A 24,318-nucleotide genomic window follows, 5' to 3' on the forward strand; every position below is an offset into this window, starting at 1 on the left:
TGTTGTCGTCTGTTTTAATGGTCAGGTGGGTAAGACGGGGGCTTACCTTCACTTCCTGGGCCTCCTGTCGCGCATGCTGATCAGGCTTATGGAGGTGGACATCTACGACGAGGAGGACATCCACTGCAGTCAGTATTTTTTTGGCAGAAATTATTTTCACCTGCGTCACTATCTAAATATTTATCTTTGCATGGTCCTTTAAAGATTATGTAATTTTACCTTAATTTGTCAAGACATATCCTGATAATATTAAGTGTTGTCATTCAACTCATAGGAAACATACGGTAAATTGTTTTGTGTTTTTAGCAGCCTTGGTGGAAGGAGTGCAGTACCACCCACCCAATGCTCCATGGCCCAACACAGAAGTCATAAAGACAATGCCCTTCGACTACACCGTCCATGATGCAAAATATGACGACATCAGTATTATCTACTGTCCTGGATTCAAACCACGAGTTGATGGTACGAGAAGTAAAAAAAAAACATTCAACACAGCCACAATCTTTGCAGTTTTTTCTGCTTCTAAAAATGATCTGCGTATTCAACCCCAAAGGTCGACTTGCTGCATTATTTCTATCCAATTTCTTCTTTTGTGTTTAAGGAAACCCTTTGCGCCAGGAGGATGTGTACCTACGCAGACGGACATCTAGGATAAAGCTGTCCAAGTATGCAGCATACAATACCTATCATCACTGTGAGCAGTGCCATCAGTACCTTGGCTTTAACCCCAGATATCAGGTCTGCAGATTACACACACTCAATGATAGAAGAAAGTGTGAGAAAACACAATCAAGCTGCTTCTAAAATATAAATGGGAGTGATCTCTAATCATAACCTAGATGTACGAGTCAACGCTGCATGCCTTCACATTCACCCATCTTCTGCTTGGAGAAGACATCCAGCTCTATTTCATCATCCCAAAGTCTAAAGAGCACCACTTCAGCTTCAGCCAGTCAGGAGGCCAGCTGGAGAGCATGCGGCTGCCTCTCGCTTCTGACTGGGTATGTTCTTTGCCCCTAAAGCTTATGAACGAGTATTTTCATCTTTTTTACAAAATCTCCACCTGCCAAATTCCAGAGGAACTATCCAGTTGTTGACATTTTTTTTTTTTACATATTTTCATTAAATTAGCTTTGCAACATTTATTAGTTTGTGTTTCAGACCATAAAATCTATCATGTTGCGCTTTAATCCACACAAATTACTTTAAACTGACGTCCTGAAGGCAATGGTTATAGTACAGTTACAGTTTTTCTCCACTAGGTGGTGTAATTGTTAAATCTGTGACGTTAGTCACAACCCTGCAAGTGTTTCCTTTTCATATAAAAAACACATTCAATTCCTTTTTTGCCAGAATTGTTCTGATATCATTAACTTCATCCTGAGTGTATAAACTGTCTGTATTTTGCCAAAAAATGTTTATTGACGCAGAACCCAGACTGCATTAAGAGTCCAATCTTCACCCCGACCACCGGCCGCCACGAGCACGGTCTGTTCAACCTGTACCACGCGATGGATGGAGCATCACATCTGCACATCCTTGTAGTAAAAGAGTATGAGATGGCTGTCTATAAGAAGTACTGGCCCAACCACATCATGCTGGTGCTGCCCACTGTCTTCAATGGAGCTGGCATAGGTATGTCACCGCCATTACAAATTTGAGATATGGAGCTCACACTTAATCTTCTGTTTCAGTTTTATCCTTTTGTTTGGATTTTATTTAAAAAAAAAAAAAATAATGTATTGCATGTATGATCATCTCTTGATGTGTGTACAGGGGCTGCTCACTTCCTGATAAAAGAGCTTTCTTATCACAACTTGGAGTTGGAGCGCAGTCGGCGTCTGGAAGGTGGAAGTCCAGCGGGTGACGTCTGGCCCTTCATCATCCTCGCTGATGACTCCTGTGTTATGTGGAACGCAGTGGACAACGATAAACTGAGGTGAAAGAAGTCATATATTCTTGTTTATACATGAAGATCTTAAATATTAGTGGTGGGTTTAACACACTTAACATACTTCTTGCTGTTTTTTTTTTAGTTGTCCTGCTGAGCGCGCCGTGTCACTAAAACAAGTCTTACAGCATATGGAGGCCTGTCCAGACCTCACCCAGTATGGTCTGTGTGGTATAAGGAAGTGGAACAGCCGAGGATTAATGGGTCAGAAAACACAATATTTTACTTATTAAAAATTCTCAGCTATTATCATTTAAAGATACTTTACAAGACAAATGTGGAACAATTCACATCCAAATATATAATCTAAATTTCATTCAAATAAATCTAAGTAAGATAGTTCTAACATAATTAAATGATTTAGTCAGATGCATCAAGTTAAATTCAGTCCTAACAATAATGCAGAACTTTATTTGATCATTTACTGGTAATTGTTATAATGTTAACTGTCTAAAGTAGCCAAGCTGATTTCCCTGGCTGCAACAATCCTTCACTATGATTATGCATGCAACGACAGTTCAATCTCTTCCTTTCAACTGGATGCAACCAGCACAACCTGGCTCAGCAAAAATGACCATGTAATGATTAATTCTTCCCTGGGCTTCTTGTTTCTCCTCACTCTTGGCCAATCAGTGACAGCAGTCTGTTCATGTTACATCTTGGGCCTACTCCGCTCTGATGGGTCTCCTGAGCAGGGGTGAAAAAAGCCACACCGGTACTGAAAAAACTGCAAACAAAGCAGAACCAAGTAGATCTGAGCCAAGTGGAGGCTAGGTAAAAAGGGGCTAATGTCCTGACACTGGCCAGGGGTTGAGAGGACAGAAAAGAGACAAAGGCATGACATGGTATCACTGGTCCATGAGCACTTTGTCTGGGACAGAAAAGTTGAGTCCAAATAATTCATTACAGTATTATGATGAGAAATAAAGGTAATAAGAGAAGCGTAGGACCAGGGGTACCTTCTATGTACCAGGTTCTGTGCTTTCTGTGTTTATTTAACTCCATATGTAGAGCGGGGGATGAAGAGGAGGATGAAGAACTTTAAAATGTATTCCGAATGTAACAAGGAGCCACCACTTTATTTACCACTGATATTCCACTGTCACCTTCAAGAGCTGAGATGTACTGTCATATTCAATCAATTAGAATAACATTGAATAGTTAATTTATTTCAAGGACTCAATTCGCTAAGTAAAACACACTATATAGGTTCATTACAAACAGACTGATGTTTTCAAGTCTTTATTACTGTTAACAATGATGATTTTCTGCTTACAGGTAATGGAAACAGCATTTAACATAAGATTAGCATGTTACATCAGACCAATGAATAAAAAATAGGGAAACGTTGGCTTAATGAAAAGTATGTTTAATACACGCTTGGAGATTGTTATTTTCAAAAGCTACTTTTAATCTGACAAATGAGCCTCTTTGGAACACATATTGTAATTTATTCTAATTTTAGGTTTTTGTCTGTTATTTTCGCACTACAATGTTTTTTGCCTGCTGTTTAACCAGGTATCAAACAGTGGGAGCCGTTCTCCAGAGGTCACATTCATGACTTCCTGCTTCTCAATGTTGACCGGAGTCAGAACGTCCAATACGACCAGAACCGCTTCACCTGCCACGATGTGGATTTCACCCTGAGGCTGCACAGTGCAGGGCTGCTTGTCTGCAAGTTCAACAACTTCAGCGTCATGAAGAAGCAGATTGCCATTGGAGGATACAGGACATTCATCATCAAGACCAAGGTAGAGACTAATAATGAATTCAAACTGAGGCAGTGGACAGAAAATAAAGCCTTATCAGATTCGTAAAAACAAATTAGAATTTCTACAGTTGAAGATGTCTGATTTTCTTTTTAATCTTGATATTAAATAACGGTTTAAAACTCTTTTACTCAGTGTTTCAACTAATTTTCAAACTGTTTTGTTTTTATTCAGATGACAGATGTGTCCACCTCAGTGGGGCCATCACAATACATCTGTGCCCCAGACAGCAAGCATCTCTTCTTGGCTTCACCAGCTCAGCTTCTCCTGGAAAAATACCTCCAGCACACCAGCCAGAAACTGTTTCCTCTCAGCACCAAGAACTACACTCACCCTGTTCTGTCTGTGGATTGTTACCTCAACCTGGGACCTGAGGTATAAACACACACACACACCCATCCACATACATAATAGAAAAGAGGCATTCAGTTGAAATCAGATGTTTACACACACTATGAAAGTACTGCTAACCTCTTCTTTCCTCGCTGTCAGACATTAAATCACAAAAGCATTCAATCAGGACAGGATTACCCATATTATTCCCATTTAATAAATCCCAGAATAGTTAAAAAGGTGCTGTACTTTTCAAATTCAGTAGTTTATAATGCACTAAGATTACTATAACTTTAAACAATTTGGGATAACCCAGGTGAGAATTTATGGATGTATTGTAAAACAACACCTCAAAGATCTTTGATTTTTTTGTTTTTATAATAAGAAACCAAAATCAACCATCCGATACATCAGGATTGCATGCCGTTGGAGGGACTGGTGTACTTCACAAAATAGATGGCATTAAGAGGCAAGAATGTTATGGGGAAATATTAAAGCAACATCTCAAGGCCTCATCTAGGAAATGTACGTTTTTGCACACAAATAGGTCTTCTAAATTGTTAACGATCCTAAAGGCTGGTTCACACAGCAGGATTTTAAAATAGTCGGTCGACTCCACACGTAACGATAAAAAAATCATAGGTATAACAGGTTTGCTCGTACAGTGTGTGGTGTCCGGTCAGACGGAAAGCATAACACACCACACACGGAGAGATTTCACTCGGGATCCTTCAGATATCAGACGGGAAATCTTTCATATTCTCTCAAGATCAAATGTATGTTCAGAGTAAATAACCATGGACGACCAGGAAGAATAATGGTGATAGTTTGTGGACTCATGTAGAAAAAATATAAGAAAAAGAAAAGGCGTTGGTTAAAGGAGTGGAGACACCGCGGCCGGGGGGCTGTACCTTTGCTGCACTATGATATGGAGATTAGTTGGTGTCTCTCTGGCTTTCACTCGCCTTCTGATTGGCTACACATCACATTCAACAGACTGCGCGCTTGTTTGTCCTCGGTGGACACCCCACACACTGGGATATCGGTGCAAGACAATCCAATATGTTGAATATCCCCGATTTAAGGTCAGAGCGGTCCCGACGTTCTACCAAGCGCACCACATCACGCTTTACTCATCACACATGGCAGGGATATCTCTTGAGATTATCTTAAGAGCCACACCAATAGACGGCACATCTCGGATAGGGAAGATAGAGGCGAAGATTGGCCGAAAAATCCTGCCATGTGAATCAGCCTTATAAGTATACTGCAGAATTTGTTGCAAAGAGGAACAACAAAGTCAGTTTTTTGGATTCGCCAACACAAAACTCTAAACTCAGCCCCACAGAAAATTTGTGTTGGGAGCTGAAAAAGTGTATGAGCGAATTGCCCTACAAACCTATGTGAGTTATACTATTTATGTCTAGAGGATTTAACCAAAATCTCAGCAAAATGTTGTGAGATGTTTGTGGAAAGATTCCTAAAATGGCATCATCTCATGTTGCTTTTAAAACTTGTTTAAAATTGCACTTTTTCTCCTTCGCTTTTAACCCCGAGTGAGTTAGCATCAATGATTTAATCTTTTACCTTTTCTGTTTATCTGTGGTATTTTAAGTACCCTATTGCTTCAATGTATTAACTTATATATGTTTTATTGCTGTTATGTTGTTTTTTAAGAGTTTAAGAAATAAATTTGTACGGTAATGGTATAGTATAAAGGCAGTTCTACCACATATTAACAAAATGTATGTATACATTTGAATATAAAGCAATTTACTACATAGAAATAATTGTAGTAACCCCAAATTATCTAAACTGGAAAAGCTTCATCTGGTTTAATGTCCAGCACTAAGAAAAAAAATGTATGTCTTTTTACAAAGTCTATCCAAATTTCAGAGTTAAGCTGTGCATTGTGGTGTAGCTTGATTAATTTGAATTTAAAGTATTGAATTTAATATATTGAAAACATTTTCTCTCCTCCTGCAGGTAACAGTGTGCTTTGTCAGTTCCAGACCTCATTGTGTCAACATCGGCACCGCTGGCTTGTTATTCAGTGGGCTTCTTCTCTGGTTTCCTGACACATTTGTGACATCTGGGTTCCTCAAGAAGTTCACCTTTCTTAAAGGTATATAAATGAAAACAGGCAGATTAGGGTATACATCAAGGAGGGCCTTGTCTAAATGTCCCTGTTTAAATGCGGTCATTACATTATTATGATGCGATTGTGTTATACTCACATATAAAACTAAATACTACAATGGGACATGAATTTCATGTAGTTTATTGCTTCATGTTTCCTCTTTGTGCTTCATTTAAAAGGTATTAAAAACATTCTTGTAGAATAACGATCAATAAAAAAATAAATGACACTTGCCTCCTTATGTATTTGAAATGCAAACAAGATGCATTAAAGAACTGCACAAAACGCTGGAAAAGAATGAAACGTCATTAAACAAGTGAAAGTAACATTAAGCACGTTTCATTGTCGAGTTGTTTCAGAGGTGTGTCTGGTTTTTAGGATTTAAATGTATCCCATTTTTGTGGATTTCTCTCATCTTCAAAATGTCTGTTCCTGTTGCCTGTCTCTGTTTAGGCGCAACCCTGTGTGTAATCAGTGCAGATCGCAGCTCACTTAGGCAGACTGTGGGCAGGCTGGAGCTGGAGGAGCAGTGGAGGTTCAGGCTCAGCGACGAGTTCCAGACTGCCAACGCCAAAGAAGACCGACCGCTCTTCTTCCTGACTGGAAAACATATCTGAGTGAAAGAAATGGTCAAAAGGAGCCAGCGTAAAAAGAAAATGCACTGTTTTTTTTAACAGCTCTCAGAAGGACGTTAATCATTTACCTGCAATCCTTGAACACTTGATGACAGGTAACAAAAGGTTTTACATTTATTCTTGGTTTAGTTTGGATCCATCCTTCAATGCTTTTATTAAGAAATGTTGGCTTTTTTACATTTACAGAACTGCATTATTCATATTTGCTAAAAAGAAAATAATGTTTTATAAAACAGAAAGACATTTCAGATACTATTTGCTATGTGTTATCAGGGTGCCCAGACTTTTTGTGCAGATGCATGCAAGACAAAAAGATGGAAACAGGGAAGACACAATCATTTGTGTGCAATGTAAGCCCATTTTCGGCAAGTTTTTATTGTGTATTTTTTTTACAAGCCTGTTCTGCAGATTTTTTTTTTTTTATTTTTACAAAAAAAAAACATTTAAAATGATATATATTTCGATATAGATAATGCAAAAAGTACTTATTTTCTGTGTGTACTAAACGTAAGACTGCAGCTCTGCATCTGTGCTGGTACAAAAAAATTTATAATGTTTATACCTCTGAGGAAAATGAATGTGCCATTTTCCAGCAACATTTTTACTCTGTACAGTTTTATACGTCTATTTGTATAAATCCACATATTTTAAATCGTGTGTGTGTGTGTGTTTGATTGTGCAGTAAAGTATCAGGTTGATACAGTGCTAAACAGTGCTTATTGTTACAAGTTTTTACCCTTTGTTTTCGTGTCATATGTCATGTTCTCAGTCCTCAAATTGATGTGATCCAGTCCTACTACACTAAAGATATTTACTACAGTATTAATCTATTTTGCCATGGACAGTAAAAAGGTGGTGTTGTTAGGCAGCAGAAGACGAGGACCTGAAGCAGCAGAGAGTCTGGTAACTGTCAACACTCTCACATTTCCTCCAAGAACTCCATTCCTAGAAGGGACTTGATAAATTTAGTGTAAAACACTTGTCGCTCAGACTCAAGCTGCTTACTTAAAAACAGATCACACAGATTTTGGAGCTGTGTGTCTCCTACAAGAGCCTTCGTTCCATTTGAATAAAAATAAACCGAAACAAATACGTGACACCTTCTTAAAGAAGCTGACCAGGAAACTCCTCAGAGCCTTTTTTCAGAAGATCTTTTTAGATATTTTCTTGTGTTTTTAGAGGGTTATTCAGACTTCTCGTGTCCGTCAATATTTCTATGAAGCAGTTAAGCAGCAGTTTGTAACTGGACCTCAAGAAATGGAGTCATGACCAGCATGGAAGACTTCAGTGGCCCTACTGAGACTGAAAGCCCCTCTGACAGCTGGTCTTGGGTAAGACACTGAGAGAATATAATTTATGATTGTAAAAATGAAGAAGTACAAACATAAGATTGCTGGAATTGACCTGGAAAACCTGAGCGTTAAGGATTTTTCAGTTTAATCATTTTTGGAAAGAATATACATACAAGGGTTAAGATGTAAGAATTTGAAACTGTCTAACTTTGGTTGGACGCTTGAATTTAATGTGATCCTGAAAATTAAAATATCTGTTCAGCTTTCAAGCAAACAACTGAAAGTTTTGTGTCAAAGCTGACTGGCATACTTTCATCCTACATGATAAAAAAACCCTGTTCCACTGGAGAAAATTAACACATCATAATGGTGGTGGATTGAAAAATGGACTGGTCTTTCTGGCACAGCACGTGACTGGTTTAAATCTTACTTGAACAACAGGAACTTTTATGTGTCGGTGTCAGGATTCTCTGTGTTGGCTGCTAACTCTACTCCGCAGGTGTGCCTAGTTGGCTGAGGAGGCGTGGTCCACACCTGCAGCTCGTTGCAGGCGGCTTCCTCTGGCTTCTTAAGCAGAGCACTGGCAGATGGAAGACGCCGGAGCCTTAACCAGTCGTGGTACGACGTGGCCTCAGTCCCAACTCTCGGAAACCAGCTTGTGAGTTTTTTGTTGCTCATCTTTTTGAGTAATTTTTGTACCTCTCTGTGCTCCAGATTTTGGTGCTTGGATGCACTCACCTGTCTTGACGTCTCGTCCGAAGAAACAGACCAGCAGACCTGTCGGCTCAGATTTTGCTCTGGCGCTCCCCTCATACTTCCTGGAAATTACCCAGCGAGGGCTGAGATCCCCTTTCCCGGGTGCTGTTGGTTCTGTGCTCACTCTGGTCAATCCATCTGTCAACCGCTGCCGATGAGGTCATCTCGGATTCCTCACCAGCTACATCTGCCGCCCTCAGCCACTAGCCACCTATCTCCATCAGAGTAGTCACATAGAGTTCTCCTGACGCTACTTCTTCCCGGTTAGGTCCGCCCTGCCTAATGGTAAGCAGCGCAACTCTTAGTCGGTTTTTCTGGCTTTCATTATGAAGAACTCACGTGCTCTCTCTCTTACAGTCTCTCCAGCCTTGACGTTCTGACCCAGCCGAGTACCAGTAGTCCGTCCATAAACCTGCTTATTTTTCCTTTAATAAAAGAACTTAAAACTGTGTTTTGCCTCCCGTTCGTATCTGCATGTGGGCTCGTCATCTGAAAACCATGACAGTCGGTAGGTAACTTTAAATCAGAGACTTCAAAAAATGACATGTGGGGTCCCACAAGGTTCCATCTTGGGGCCCCTTCTATTCACTATCTACATGCTCCCCTTAGCTCAGATTCTAACAAAAAACAAGATCAGTTTACATAATTATGCAGCTACACACAACTACAATGTCATCAGGTGACCATAAACCTATTAGAGCATTAAACTGTTTTACTGAATCATTATTAGTTTGAGTTTGTAGTCCAACTGTTTTTAAAGTCATTAATATTTGCTTTTAGTGTTGATTTTCAATTTTTATTCCAAAATTTTTTTTTACTTGCTTTTGTTCTGTATTTATTTTCCTATGTTTTAATTATGTAAAACACTTTGCATTGTCCTTTGACTGAAATGTGCTATATAAATAAACTTGCCTTGCCTTGCCTTGACACCAGCCCTCGAGGACTGGAGTCGACTATCCCTGCTCCAGCTAGATACTAATTTATGCTGTTATTAGGGATCAAAATGCAAGAAGTACTCAGCATTAGAGCAACGGCAACTTTACATCTAAAAGCATTGTTTATTTTGTTTTCCACTAAACAGACAAAATATAAAGGAAATTGGTGCTACCAAGTAATAGAATTACTGTATAAATAGCCCTGCCCTATATTAAGACACAATGGACAAATCACACTGCTGCAGGTATGTGCTTTGCTCTGTTGTTGCCGTTTGAGTAGCGGTGGTTTTAAGGTGCACGTCTGTCATTGGAAACAAACTGATCTGACATTTCTGAAGCCTCGGGTCTCAGTAGCTTGGTTGTGATGTGTGTCTCAGGCTGCTTTCTAATTGGCTAGAACAACACATGCCCGGAGCGGACACCCACCGTCTCTGCAGTGATGAAATGAATGCATTGTTGACCTCAGAGGGTTAGTGCCTGGGAGAGATTAGGCAAGTGCTTTCTCATCAAAACAAGCCCTGTTTTGGCCCCCCAGCTGTCACGTGTCTGAACCGAGGTCACACTGCTGGGCGAAGTAGCGAGGGACTTATCAAGGAGCGCTCACACAAACACAAATAACCTGCAACAACACACACCAACACATAGGATGCAGTTAATGTGTACTGATATTTCCCAAAGCAGGCATAAATGTCATGCCTGAACTTCTACTAATTGACTTACTGGTTTGTGTCTGTGCTCTACTACACTGACGTGAAAAATTGTGAGTAACTGCTTTATGACCAGACACTACCTAATACCAGTCTCATGACTGTTTATTCATGATGTAAAGTAGTTTGACAACTTGTAAAACATTCCAAGTATTTTTTGGCAAATGTAGTATATCAGGAAGCCTCATAATGTAGCACAATAAACTGATAAAGATGCCATACAAAAGAGACAGATATAATTGTTTGTTGACAGTAGGGTAAAAACCTGACTGTTATATTTACACCCAATCTTCTGAACAAAATAATTTTTTTTTTATCTGAGTTTTCTGTGTGTGTCATCTTTTTTTGTTCTTTCTGTTATTAATTAAGTCAAACCATAGTTTCTGCAAACATGGTGGTATTTCCCTCTCTTCCCCTCTGCTGATCGTTGTTACATTACTTGTTTATTGGTTGGTGCAAGTGGTCATTTCTTGGTGCATTTTTTACCACATAGCATTTAAGTACTTGTTTATATAATACTCTGTGGCTTTATGTGTACCTGTTGTAGAGTTGAAATCAGACAATTCAATACACCACAGAAATACACATTCTTTCTCACTCTGTGACATTATTTAACATGTTCTTTTTTCAAAGAGGTCAACTATTTTTGTTAAGTGCACCCTTCCTTCTTGCAACAAATCATCTAAACTGCATGATGCATGGACTTATCTTCTCAGGCTTGTAAGCGCACCTTTTTTTCATCTAAATGTAACAATAGCGCTTATGGCCGAACAATTCCACTTTGGCTTCATCAGACTACAGGACATGTCTCCAATAATCAAGTTTTTTGTTCCTGAGGACATTTGCTAACTGTAGCCCTCTGGGGTTGAAATCACCTTTAATACCAAAAAATCACGTTCATCTCTGGGACACTGAACATGTCTCCTTTCTGAGCAGTATGGAACCTGTGTATAATTATTTTAACACATGAGTATGTCGCCTTTAGGCATCTGGAAAGTGTACTCTAACAAGATTCTCACTTTTGAAGGTCCACAATTCTAATCCTGTTATCTTGGTTGTTTTCCATGATGTCTCACATGAAGCAGTGTGTTTGAGGGATTGTTATAGAACATATTCTCTTATGTATCCATTTAACTAAAATGCTAATTTAATTTAGTTTAAGTTTGGTAAACTTAGGTGGCCTAAAACAGGAAACATTTAATCTGATTCAATATCAGACAGTGAGATGTAAACTTTAAGACACTAACAGGGTAGTCTGGATTTGTTATCAATGTGCTCCAAACACATGACTACAGATCAAATAGGAAGGTAGGAAATGTTCCAAAACACTGGCTTCAAGTCTTGAACAGTCTAATTTAGAGGAGAAGAAGAGATGTTGACTAAGATACAGCTTTCAAGTTTGCATATTCAACATTTCTTACATTTGTCAAGTTTTATAGTGCATGCAAAAACATTAGGGTCTTGTGCATAATTCTTTAGTTTTCCCTTTATTTTATTTTTTCCTCTTAAGTCTTCAATACTTGCTTGTAACCTTTCAAATTAGATCTTTAGGTGTTTTACTGAATAACAGCTGCAACATTTTGCGGAAATTTGGCCAGGAACTTTACTGAAAAAGAATTGTAGATATACCCTGGGACGCATTCACCAGTCAAATGGGCTTTAAAACGCCCACGTTTCAAACTGTGTTTTGCAGAAACTCTCATCACAGCAGAGTTATCAACATCAGGTTAGTCAGTTCACAGAAAAACAAAATTATAACAATTCTTATTAGATTCTACGGATGTGAGAATTATTATTTCCATCAGGCTAGCAAGCTCCAAAATCTTAAAACTATACCAAAACCTTGAAACTGCCATTGCCGTGCTTAACATGTGAAATATACTATGATCTTTAGGTGAAACTACTTTTCTTATTGAAATGTTCCTCATTAAAAAGAGAGCTTTTGGTTAGGGTCTTTTTAAATTGTAGTTTTTTTTTTTTTGTTTTTTTTTTACTTCTGATCATTTCATGTTCAGACACCTTTGGAATTACAGTTTTCTCTGAGTTCCTTGTGTTCTTTATATATTCGTAGGTCAGCCACCTCTGCAGAGGTCATCAAGCTTTTACATTTCATATATTCACAATCACGCGTGTAATGTGTGTGGTGTTTTCACTACTCAGTTTCGGACTTAAAAAGATTCGGATTTAAAAGAAATAGAAATTTCTCAACTAACATTATTTTTAAATGCAAATGTTTATTTTTATCTCTTCTGTAGGCTTTTACTATACGCTGAAAAAAAAAATTGTGAATATCTGTGACAGGCCCAAAAGCATGTTTTACTTTTACTGCAATCATTTTGCAACATAAGCCTGAATCTTTCTCTAGTTCAGCAAATCTCCATGTCCCTCATTTTCTCCTTGACGCTTTCACTCCTCTATTTGGCTTCTTGTTCCTCCCTGATGAACAGGACAGTTCCTAGAAACCCCAGCACATGTTTCCTTGTTTTCCTGCCCGGTTCTGAGAGTCTGTGTGTGTGTGTGTGTGTGTGTGTGTGTGTGTGTGTGTGTGTGTGTGTGTGTGTGTGTGTGTGTGTGTGTGTGTGTGTGTGTGTGTGTGTGTGAACTATGGGTGTTCGCCAGGCACTGGGCCCAAAGTAACTGGTCACATGGTCCAGTTATGCAATGCAATGTATGTGTGCAGTGACAGCAGAGTTCAATCGATGGACTCACGCATGCATGCACACACACACACACACACACATACACACACGCACGCACACACACACGCACACAATCTGCTGCCAATGCTGTAAGGAGGCCCAGAATACCAAACAGAGTCAGAACCAAATAGCTGTGGTGTAAGTTGAGAGAAGTTGTTCTTAGAAACTTTGAGGAACAAGAAAGGAGCCCCGAACCTTAGCTGACAGAGACTCTGTTGGGAGCACGTTGTTCTTTCTTTCTTCACAATAAAAACTGTTCTATTATAGTATTATTTCAAAAGTTCAGAAAATACATCAACAGTAGAACCAGAGTAGTTTTCTAATTCCAGAAAGAAAACTTTCTTCCTTTTGAGTTCTGGATGATTAAAAATATTTTCCAACTTTAATGAAGGCCACATACTGGAATCCTATATTAAGGTTAAAAGTCCAATGTGAAATTATTAGTTTTATCTGTTTTTATTTTGTAAAGCAGTCACATTCCAGCAACTACATATTCAGCATATTCAGGCCAAACTCTGTAAGGGTTAGGGTTAACCCTGCAGTTTGCTTCTAGGCTTTATGCAACATAAGCTACTACAATGTGCTGAGGCATTACATTAGAGATATGCGAGCAGTTTCAGCCTTTTTGTCTAAGTTACGACAAGACAGAGGATATAATAATGTAAAACATGCTCTAAATTCTACTCCATTTGTGCACAGCTACTGTAAAAATTCTATGAAGTTCAGATCATGCCTTTACATGATATCCACTTTTAAAATATGAAATGTACTAATTTCACCGGAGCAATAAAATAGTGGAACCAAAACCTTGTCAGTGTTTCGCAGAAGACGCAGTGGATCCCATGCATGGATGTTGACGTCTTCAAGCTGTATGAATGTCAGTGCTATTCTTGTCTCTGCTGTCAAATGCAAGACTTATGTTTCCTCTCAATGGTAACATGATCTTGGTCTTCTCTTAGATCTATGTACAGCATGTACCTTATGTGTAATTTGAAGATTTATTTAGTACAGTCTTATTTGTTCTTCCATTCAGGGTTCTGATATTGCTATAAATTACCCTTAACTTAGGAATACTGATACTAATAAAAACCCGGCAGCCATTAATACATAATTCATGTAATATTTTAATGATAATGTGTAATATGAAGTCCCCTCTGGGAGGCTCTTTGCCTTGTGGCATGACAGCTAAAAGTTTTCCAGTGAGGTGATAAAAGTAAATATAGGATTTATAGTGTAAAGTCCACACTTAACATAAATGTACCTACTTTTTGTCGTGTATTATTTATTATTTCGAATGATCTCATTAGAATTTCTATAAATATATAGATAAAAAGACAGTCTTCATTGTTTTTTTCTAGAGGGAACTTCATGTTTAGAATTAATTTTATAAGTGATCATCTTATTTGTTAAAGAAATAGATCCCCCCCATCACTCTTATGTCTTACTACTGTTGTTTTGATTCATTTTTGCAGAACTTTGAACAAAGTTTATAGCAAAACATGACCTAAATTTAGTTTTATGTATTAATTAGATGTATTGAAATGTGCATATAGATTAATAGTCTTAATAATCTTACAGATGAAGGATTTTGAAGAGAATCATTTTAACTGGATGCATGAGCTAAATTTAAATATTCATCTTTCTTTTGGCTTGACAGTACTGGAGATTTCAATCATGAATGTCTTCTCTTTCTCAAAAAGGATATTTTATTATTCAAAATGACAACTGATGTGTTTTAAAGACTCAGCAATGGCCCTAGGCATCACATCTAAGACAAGATGTGATGCCATTAAAAAAAGCATCCAGAAAACCCATCAAAAACATTAAAGAATCTGCAGCTCTAAAGCCGAGACGCTCACTAAGCAAATGATAATCAAGTTATATTTAGTTCTTTCTAAACCACATATATAACTGTTAAAATGTTTATCAGCTAATGTTGATTATTGATAATTAATTTCCAAAAACAGTGTTTTTAGAAAACCGGGGACCGAATTGATGTGCCAAGCGACGAATCAAGTCTTGACTGCAGACGCAGTTAGGAGCCCTATGCCAGTCTCAAATAGGTAGCACCTGTAGGTAGACCTGTACAGGACCTGAGGTCCTACATTTCAGCCAGTGTTTTCTTGTGTCATACCAACAAGCGCGGTTAACATGGGGCAATTATACAACCTGAGGACAATCCCATATGAGGACCATTGCTCAGTCAATTGCCTAATTATGTGGGTCCCGTACGTCAATGCTAACAAACAAATAAACAAAAAAAACGACTGAATTTTTATATTTATTATACAGCATAGTTGAGTCTTGTGCCAAAACGAAAATAACAGTAAATAAAAGTGCTAATAACATAAACTGCAATAATAGTATGTTATATTATTTTAGCACTGCAATAAATAATTATTTTGTTTTTCTTCAAATAAATTGAATTGGATCATGGGATGCATTTCTGTAAATTTACTCCTTATCATCATCGGTGCATCTGTAAATTTTTGTCGGGCAAAATACACTATTGAAAATATATTATTCAACCATAAACTATGTAATACACTGTCCCTGAACTGTATTTTGTTTAATTAAGCCTAAAAATACTATAGTTATTGGCGTAAATTGCAATAAACAAGGAATACAGACTGGTTATTAAGAGGGAAGTATTCCACAAACAACAATATATGACATCACACGCAGCTCAGCCAATCCGCTTCCTCCGAGGCGGAGGGAGGAATATTTCAGCTTTGAGAAGCAACCTTCAGCAGACAGACAAGGATCTACGATCAGAGCTTGAATGATGCAGAACGTTACCGATGGTGTTTGATTTGGAGACCGAAACGCACCGACGCTGCTGACTGAGCGGAAGGTTGTTTTTTTTTTTTTGGATGGCGGAAAGATCCCGGAGCGACGAGCTGCGTCAATAAATAATGTAAGCAGAGAAAGGATGGCTAACATAGGCTGTTTTTATGCCATAGGTTTTCACCGCTTCTCGCCGCTGAGCTTCCAGCTGAACTGAATGCCGTTAGAATGACTGCGGTTTCTGTGCTGATGTTTACAGACGCACACAGGCCACGCATCCCACCACATTGCTCACCGACCCCGTGTAGATGCAACGTGCGTTTTTTTTTCTTTCCTTCTGCTGTGCGCTTCTCTGGTTCCTCATCACTGATGGTGTTGTTGTCTGAAGACCGTCCTCATAAAACTCCACCATTCTAATAAAACTAGTGCACTCCTCGGTGAACTTGACTGATAAACATTGTCCATTCAGATGCATGAGAGAATAATCTTGGGAGCGTTAGACCACAGCTTCTCATCACAACGTGACCCCTTTCTCTCCTCCCTGTTAATTGTGAAAAGTGACAGTGTGGCTATCTCTTAAGCTTTAGACCAGAATCTTTGCTCAGTTTAAGTGGCACAGTGCAGTCATGGTGAATGTACTATCCCATATGTCTCACCTTATGTTAATGCGTTTTTTCCCCCCTAAAGCATTTTGCAGAAACACAAACTAACCTATGGCTTTCTAGTGAATGCCTATTACATAATGAAGGGACACTGATTGGCTGTGGAAAAGGGGTGTCCTGGATGAGTGGACAAACTCTGGTTGTGTGTGTGTCCACCGGACGTCTCATACAGAGCTATAGAAAAGAGATTGGCCCCTTACAGATTTCTTTTGTTTTTTTGGCTTTTCTGTCACACTAAACTGTTTCAGATCGTCAAAGAAATCTCACTGTGATACAAAGATAGCCAGAGTAAAATAAACGTTTCAAGTTTCGATTTTATTTATGAAGTTAAAAATACTTATTCAAACAAACCTGGCCCAGTGAGAAAAGCTAATCTAAACCTTGAAACTACTTGTGCCACCTTTGGCTAAAACTGTCACCAAGCTTCTGCAGTATTTGGTTATGAATAATTTTCCTCATGGCAGAAAAAATGACCCACTCTTCTTTGCAGAATTGTAAGTGAGGTTATGTAAGCATGAAAGGCCTGGTAAAGCTTATGCCACAGCCTCTGATCTGACTTGAGTCTGGACTTTGATTAGGCCCCTCCAAAACCTATCTACCTATTATGTTTTGTACCCATTCAGAAGTGAGCTTTTTGTTGTGCTTTGGCACATTTTACCGCTGCATAAACCAACGTAAAGCAAGGGCACTTGAGCCTAAAGTAGCCTAGTCATGTATTATGACTTCACAAATGTCTACCGCAATAGCTCACTCTGGTTGCATACAAAAGTTTTCCAGTTAAATTATATTACCCCATCATGATCGGCTTGTTGTATTTTATTTCTGTGCGTGACACTTTGTTTTTAGATCTATTTGTTAGGGTTGATGTTAGCGCCTAATCCTAAGCTCTGTTATGTATATTTACAATAACAAGACCACGTGACCAGAAGTACAATATTGCACATGCACACAAGGAGTAAATTAGAAGCAATGGAGCCCATAGATGTATATACGCTATAATGAAAAAATACAATCTTAAGTATATGTTCATTCTTACCTGTGAAAGCTGATGCCATTAGATCTGATTTGTACTGTGAATCGGTCGGTACAGTTCCATGCAGCACATTGCACATGAATACGGCATCTTCCAAATTGCTTCAACGTGCCATTTCCTATATACAGTAAATATATATGTCTGTCATGGAGCTGATTGAGTCAGCAACGCCCAATGGAGCCGCTAAAAGAAATAGGTAAAGTAACCCTAACTGTGTAGATTGGGTTGGTCTTAAACTATGCCGAGATCTCACTTTACTGTGAGGCATTGTTTATTGCAGGATTGCTGGATCATGATAATTGACAGTAACTGTGATGGTTTAGTTGTTGTTCTGGGTTCTTTTGTGACCTTCTGGATGAGTCGGCAATACTTCTTGGGATAATGTTGGTGCACAGAAAACTCCTGTGTGTGTGTGTGATGTATTTTCTGTGAATAAAGAACAGAAAAACTGTTCCATGTTTTGTACATTCATGGATAATGTCTCTCATTACACAGGAGTCACAAAGCCTCCAAAATGGCATTGAAACTCTTTCCAGACAGAAAATTGACAATGGCTTTGTGTCTCAACTAGTAGTTGTTTAGTTTAGGGCATGAATCTTTTATCCAACTTCCTGTTGTCAGACAGATTTTATTTAATTGATTTATTGATTCTACGGGTAATGCATCTATCAGTTCTTTGGGATGGCTAATCGGCCATTTTGCAAAAAAATACTGTATGTAGTTTTTCACTGTTAATTCATGAATTAATGGGTGTGGAAACTTTTCCCATAAGACCAGGTTATTTTGAAATCTAAATAAATTAAATCACTATTTGAAAACTGTATTTTGTATTTAAGGTTATCCTCATCTGATGCTGAAATATGTCGTCTGAGACATTTTAGACAAAGAAGCAAAAACAGAAGAAGTCTTGGCTGGGAGACCTTTTCACTGCACGTCAGTGAAAAATATATATTTTTCAGGACTAAACTTGTAATGAAGCATTAAGCGTATTCTGGGCATCTGGTCAGCTGTGAAGTTGATTAAAGTCTGAGTTATCCTTAAACAGTTAGGTGCTAGTCATTATCAGGATCTGAATGACAGCCAGCCAATGGAATAACCCATAGGTGTGCAAGCTTGTATTTGAATAGAGTACATGAATAGAGGCATGTATGTGCACTCATTGAGCAATGTTGACAGGAAACACAGAAAAAGGAATGTACGTGAGCATACATGAGCAGACATGTTACCATGTTATCGTTGAATAGGCAAAGTAACTAAATGGACAAGGAAGTGAGAGTGAGGCAAACGGTCTGTTACACAATCAGTATCAAACAAATCCACTCACAGTTCTTAGCCACAAGAGATACCCAACATTTTTATCCATGTTACAAATAAACATATGTCATGTCTCAACATCATATCCTTGTCATTTTAACTTGAAATTGCTGAAAAGTTACAACATTCATAAGTTGCTCATTGTGTTTATCACATTACTGAAACAATCGTTTGTCACAGTGGGACAATCTATGATGAGGGACCCATAGGCCTGCTGATTGGCAGAAGCTCCTCAAACTGTGATTCTTGTTAAAAAACGTCCTCATCACAAGTGTTTCTACATGGCTTTCAGTAATGTGAAGCCATCTGTCCCCTTAGACATGCTGCACTATGTGTCTGTGTATGTGAACAAGACGGTGCCTGAGTCAGCATACGTACCTCAGATATCACATAATCTGTGTGTTTAGGACAGTTGTCACCTTTCTACTAATTTCTTTGTTACATTATATATCCTAAACTTTGCTAAGCTCTTTTTTGCGTTCACTTAGTTTCTACTAAGCTTCACCAATCAGTTTATTTCCCATGGTTAATTTCACATGTTAATTGTGTAATTTGCAGACTTTTCCCCAGGACTAGAATGTAAAAAAAAATAAAAAATTTAAAATGTAATAATTTATTTTGACCTTAAATGATAGTTTCAATTTACAATTTAAAGTTGAAGAAAATATCCTCCAGTTCTAATTTTCAATTGTAATGTGCGAGAAACAACTATATCTATTTATCTATCTATCTATCTATCTATCTATCTATCTATCTATCTATCTATCTATCTATCTATCTATATATATATATATATATATATATATATATATATATATATACATACATACATACATACATACATACATACATACATATATATATATATATATATATATATATATATATATATATATATATATATATATATATATATATATATATATATATATATATATTATTTATTTATTTTTAACTTGTGGATTGTAAGGTTCTGGATAAGAAAGTGTCCTTGGCTAAATGTTGTCCCTGATGGACTTTGTTTGCACTGTGTTTGGAAGAGACATTTGTTTTTAGTGTCTTTCCACTTCCACAAGTAAATCTAAAAATAATATTTCCATGTACACACATCAGTCAGACCCACAAAAACAGCCATTACTAAGCAACACCACAAGAGTTGAGAAAACAAATACAAAAAACAGTGTTTTCAGCAATATATTCAACTTGCATAAAGTTATGGGAACACGGTTTGGTCTAATGTTGTTCTTACGTTAAAGGCATGAGGAATTACCGATTCAAATAACAAATCAGATGTATAATTATGAATATCTTTGTCTCCAGTTACAGACCATGAACTATGTGGGTCAGCTGGCGGGCCAGGTGTTTGTGCAGGTTAAGGAGCTGTACAGGGGGCTCAACCCTGCAACCCTGTCTGGTTGCATAGATGTCATCGTGGTCCGGCAGCCCGATGGCTCGCTGCAGTGCTCCCCGTTCCACGTCCGCTTCGGAAAGATGGGTGTGCTGCGGTCCCGTGAGAAAGTGGTAAGAAACATCACCTTTGCTTCTAGCTGTGTTTCCTGCGTGTCGTCTGTTAGAGGTAATATATATGGAGACAAGTAATGTGACCTCGGGGTTTCATTCTCTTCTTCATTTGAAAATAATTTCCTTAATGGTTTCCTTAATCACATGCAAGACAAATCTTACACGTGACATTTTTTTGCCAAGTAAATGTTTAGTAGCATTTTATCAAGCATCTCATGAACATCAAAGTGCCTTCATGCTCTTTGAATTGTTTTTACATTTTTGTCATTTTACGACCCCAAACCTCAATCGATTTTATTGGGGTTTTATTTATTTCATGTGTTCACCAAACAGGCCGATGAGCTGTAAACCATTTTTTTCTGTCCCGCAGGTGGACATAGAGATTAATGGAGAGCCAGTGGGTTTGCACATGAAGCTGGGAGAGAATGGAGAGGCCTTCTTCGTCAAAGAGACGGAGAACATCCTGGTGAGTAACGACATTACCGCAGGTCAATAAACACATGCAATTATAGCGCAGAACATAGCGATACTTGTAGACGGAGGGTAACACGGCCTGAAACTAAATACAGACGACCATGTTAAAACATGGTAAAAAGTGGAAAAGAGGGCAGGATTAAAATCCTGCCCTCTTTTCCACTTTTTTAACACCTACTGGTTTTACAACTTACTGTTTAATGTGCAGTTACGACTCGTTATTTTAATTGGCAGGCTTTAATTGCTGCTTTGCCTGCCCAGACAAGCCTGGAAATTCCAGAAAAGCTTCTTAAGCCAGTTGTCTTACACAAAAAGGTATTAGACGAGGGAAACGCTGTCTAAAACAATTTGCCTTCGCATCTGAGGGATCCCCAGATCCTGACACATTTTAAAACAAGCCTTAAAACCTTCCTTTTTACCCAGTTGTTTCAATGGCCTCCTTTAAATGCTTTGTTTTGCTTTTATTTCTCTTGTATTTTATGGCCTCAAAACATTTACTTGTATATTTTGTTGTCCTTGTTCTTATTTTATTTGTTGTTTTTCTATCAATTGTAGTACTTTAAGATTTGCTGGAAATGTAAAGTGCATTACAATTTCAAATCTATTATTATTATTATTATTATTATTATTATTATTATTATTATTATTATTACCAACATTGTTAAAGCCGATAATTGAGGGAATTGTATTTGCAGTGTTTGTTTTGCTCAAATACAATTTCAAAGTCTATAGAAGCATACAGAAAGGCTTTTTTTATACATCACTCTGCAGCAGTAAATCTTTATGCTTCCTCAACTGAGCTAAATGGTCATATGTCATATGTTTTATCTTAAGTATCGCTTACAGTACATCAGAGCAACAGCCTGTCAAAAACAGCAGCATGGCTGAAATAAATAAAAAATGTTTGCATGTTAAATTAGGAAAGAAGTGAATAAGATAACAACAAAGTAGATGAGTCACCAAGTGGAATAACCCAGCACTGTAAAGTTGGTTTCAGACATCCAAAAGCTTTATTCTGGAGCCCTGTGACTAAAGCAGGTCAGACGCATAAGAGAACTAAGCCACTGCCTGGGGCCCCAAGCCATTAGCGGGCCAATAAAAGTCTTTGAATTCTCAGACAGCAAAAACACCAGAACTTATTTTGTTGTTGCTTTTTCTTTTAGATTTAAAAAAAATTTCATAATGCTCACCATCGGAGCCTGTTTATTATTTATTATGTCAGTAGTGTCATGATTTAATGCCGTGATTGTGGTTTAATTATTTGTGTCGGCTGTTTGAGTTGTTGTCACATTTAATCCAGACTGTAAATATTTGCGGATAAATCTCAACCAGTAACTTTCTGTTTTCCAAAAGCGCTGGTTAGCACAAAAGGTTAAACCTCCAGACATGACCATAAGAACAAAGGAAAAAGTCAGAGAAACGTCCCAATCTTCTCTGTTTATTTACATGCATTACCTCCTAAAAAATTATTATAAGAGCAATTTGTGATATTTAATTAATTTATCAATAAATGAGGTAATATATTGTTGGCTGACTAATAAAATATGTCTAGAATCCAGAATGTACATACAATTAAACAGGGTCGTGCGCCAGTAAGTTGAGAATAAATGTTTAATTTGCAACGGTGTTCAAAAGTAAATTCTGCTTAGGGCACCATTCACTGACCACTAAGGCAATGTCTTTGATAATGAGAGAACGTCAGTGAAAATGTAAGAAGAGTGCTTGTTGTGCAGCCACAGATTGGACCGAGAGCACATAGCTGGCAGTTTATCCAAATTGCTCTTAGCTATGCAGAAACTGAATAACACAACAGAGAAAAAAAAAACTCTAGCCTAATCACTTTTCTAGGGACAGTATCACAAGGGGGTCCTGTTACATTGAGCTATCTGTGGCTGTAATTCTGGCTTAACAGGAAATGGACTGGAACGCTTCGGTTTGCTTTGAAACTTAGTTATGTAAAGAGAAAGATAAGGATACACAAAGGTTACAGGGTGACCTGGAGGAGGAGTTTGGCAGAAGGCAAGTGAGGGGGACGGGTTACAACTTCTCTGCAGGAAACAAGGAGGAGCTAGCCCAGCTCCACTAACGTGATAAACAAACGTGAACAGTCACAATGGTATGAGTGGCGCCCCAAGAGCAGTTGTCTGCTTCCCTTCATACAAAATGATTTGGAATAGTCGATTGTCTGAGGAGATGTGCAGAAGTTCCTGAAGTACAGTGATCTCCTTGACTTTCAGAGTTGCTAAAGATGTTTAAAATCTAAGATTTATTTAGATTGAAATCAAGTTTAACCATTTATACTCCTCGTCTTGGATGTAACATTTAATCCTTCCCTTCACCCAACCCTCCCTTTGCCTAGTGGAACATTGCCAGGAACCTATTTATAGTTCTGACCAATTCGCCCTCTGTGCCTTGTGTGTTCACACTTAGAAATTTGCGGGTTACGGATCTGTTCAGACAGGACAGACAGATGTGCTGTACACATTCTAAAAGACGACCCATTTAGTCAGTTGGATGAACAGGTCTAGGAGGATCTTAGGCGATATTTTGATGGATTTCAACATGTTGTCATTTGTATTTATTGTGTTTGTTCTGCCCTTTCCCCCAGTTCAATCTAAGTTATCGCATCTAGAAGGAAAAAAATAATAATTTGCCCCTACCTGCCTTCTTCGCTCCCAGTGACTACTCTTCAGAGTGAACAGTAAAATTTGTGGACTTGTTAGGGCTTGTGCGGTAACAAATAACATTGGCCCTGCATGGGAAACATTATCCTCGTGTTCTGTTCTTAACACTGCAGCACTGTTGCATTTCTGTAGTATAAACTGAAAAAAAAAATCTAATTTATCTCTCTATGGTTATGTTGCAATTTTCCTAAATATTTTATCGTATGTCCATGACTAATATGAAAAATGTGACCATTAAGTTTAGCAATAACTTATACTTTTTTTGCTGCCCTTGCAAGAAAACTTATATGTCTGAGACAGATGGTAAAGCGTTGAGAATGAAAAAATTAGAATTGATTCAAAGGTTTGAAGTTAAACTTTGTGCTGGAGGCTTCCAGGAAGGGCAGAGGTCAGCATAGCAGTGCCTAGACTTTGCATTGCATGCATTCTGAACTCTGTCTGTTTTCCTTTCCCGACTAACTCAATTACACCGAGCTGTGACGCGTGTGCAGCAGAGCATGTGCCAGTCTGCACTCCGCATCATCTGTTTATCTGATTCCCTCCTCCCCCCCCCCCCCCCTCCAGCTCTGTGCCAATCCCTCTGCAGGTCACTGTGATTTAGCTAATCTTGGCTCCAACCTCAAATC

At 38.2% G+C, this 24,318-nt stretch overlaps 2 protein-coding genes across 8 annotated transcripts in view; both read left to right on the plus strand.

Moving 5' to 3' along the window:
• greb1 (growth regulating estrogen receptor binding 1) overlaps positions 1–7,480 on the plus strand; it is a 28,665-nt gene extending 21,185 nt beyond the window's left edge. The window contains exons 24-34 of one of the 2 annotated variants that reach the window (XM_012868007.3): positions 26–128; positions 307–462; positions 602–738; positions 840–1,001; positions 1,431–1,635; positions 1,777–1,939; positions 2,037–2,155; positions 3,470–3,702; positions 3,895–4,095; positions 6,040–6,178; positions 6,647–7,480. In XM_012868007.3, the coding sequence (XP_012723461.2) occupies positions 26–128; positions 307–462; positions 602–738; positions 840–1,001; positions 1,431–1,635; positions 1,777–1,939; positions 2,037–2,155; positions 3,470–3,702; positions 3,895–4,095; positions 6,040–6,178; positions 6,647–6,810 (1,782 nt within the window). In that variant the 3' untranslated portion in view covers positions 6,811–7,480. The remainder of the gene's footprint in view (positions 1–25; positions 129–306; positions 463–601; positions 739–839; positions 1,002–1,430; positions 1,636–1,776; positions 1,940–2,036; positions 2,156–3,469; positions 3,703–3,894; positions 4,096–6,039; positions 6,179–6,646) is intronic. The other variant, XM_021319238.2, reaches the window with a different exon arrangement.
• A 357-nt stretch (positions 7,481–7,837) lies between these two features.
• Positions 7,838–24,318, plus strand: part of lpin1 (lipin 1) — a 30,855-nt gene continuing 14,374 nt past the window's right edge. For 2 of the 6 annotated variants that reach the window (XM_036136509.1, XM_036136512.1), the window contains exons 1-3: positions 7,838–8,159; positions 20,334–20,534; positions 20,905–21,000. In XM_036136509.1, coding sequence (XP_035992402.1) covers positions 8,094–8,159; positions 20,334–20,534; positions 20,905–21,000 — 363 coding nt within the window. In that variant the 5' untranslated portion in view covers positions 7,838–8,093. Of the gene's footprint in view, positions 8,160–15,926; positions 16,135–20,333; positions 20,535–20,904; positions 21,001–24,318 lie in introns of those variants that run through there. The other 4 variants (XM_021319239.2, XM_036136510.1, XM_021319240.2 and 1 more) reach the window with 3 other exon arrangements.

Source organism: Fundulus heteroclitus, chromosome 4 (genome assembly GCF_011125445.2).
Source record: "Fundulus heteroclitus isolate FHET01 chromosome 4, MU-UCD_Fhet_4.1, whole genome shotgun sequence".
NCBI lineage: Eukaryota > Metazoa > Chordata > Actinopteri > Cyprinodontiformes > Fundulidae > Fundulus > Fundulus heteroclitus.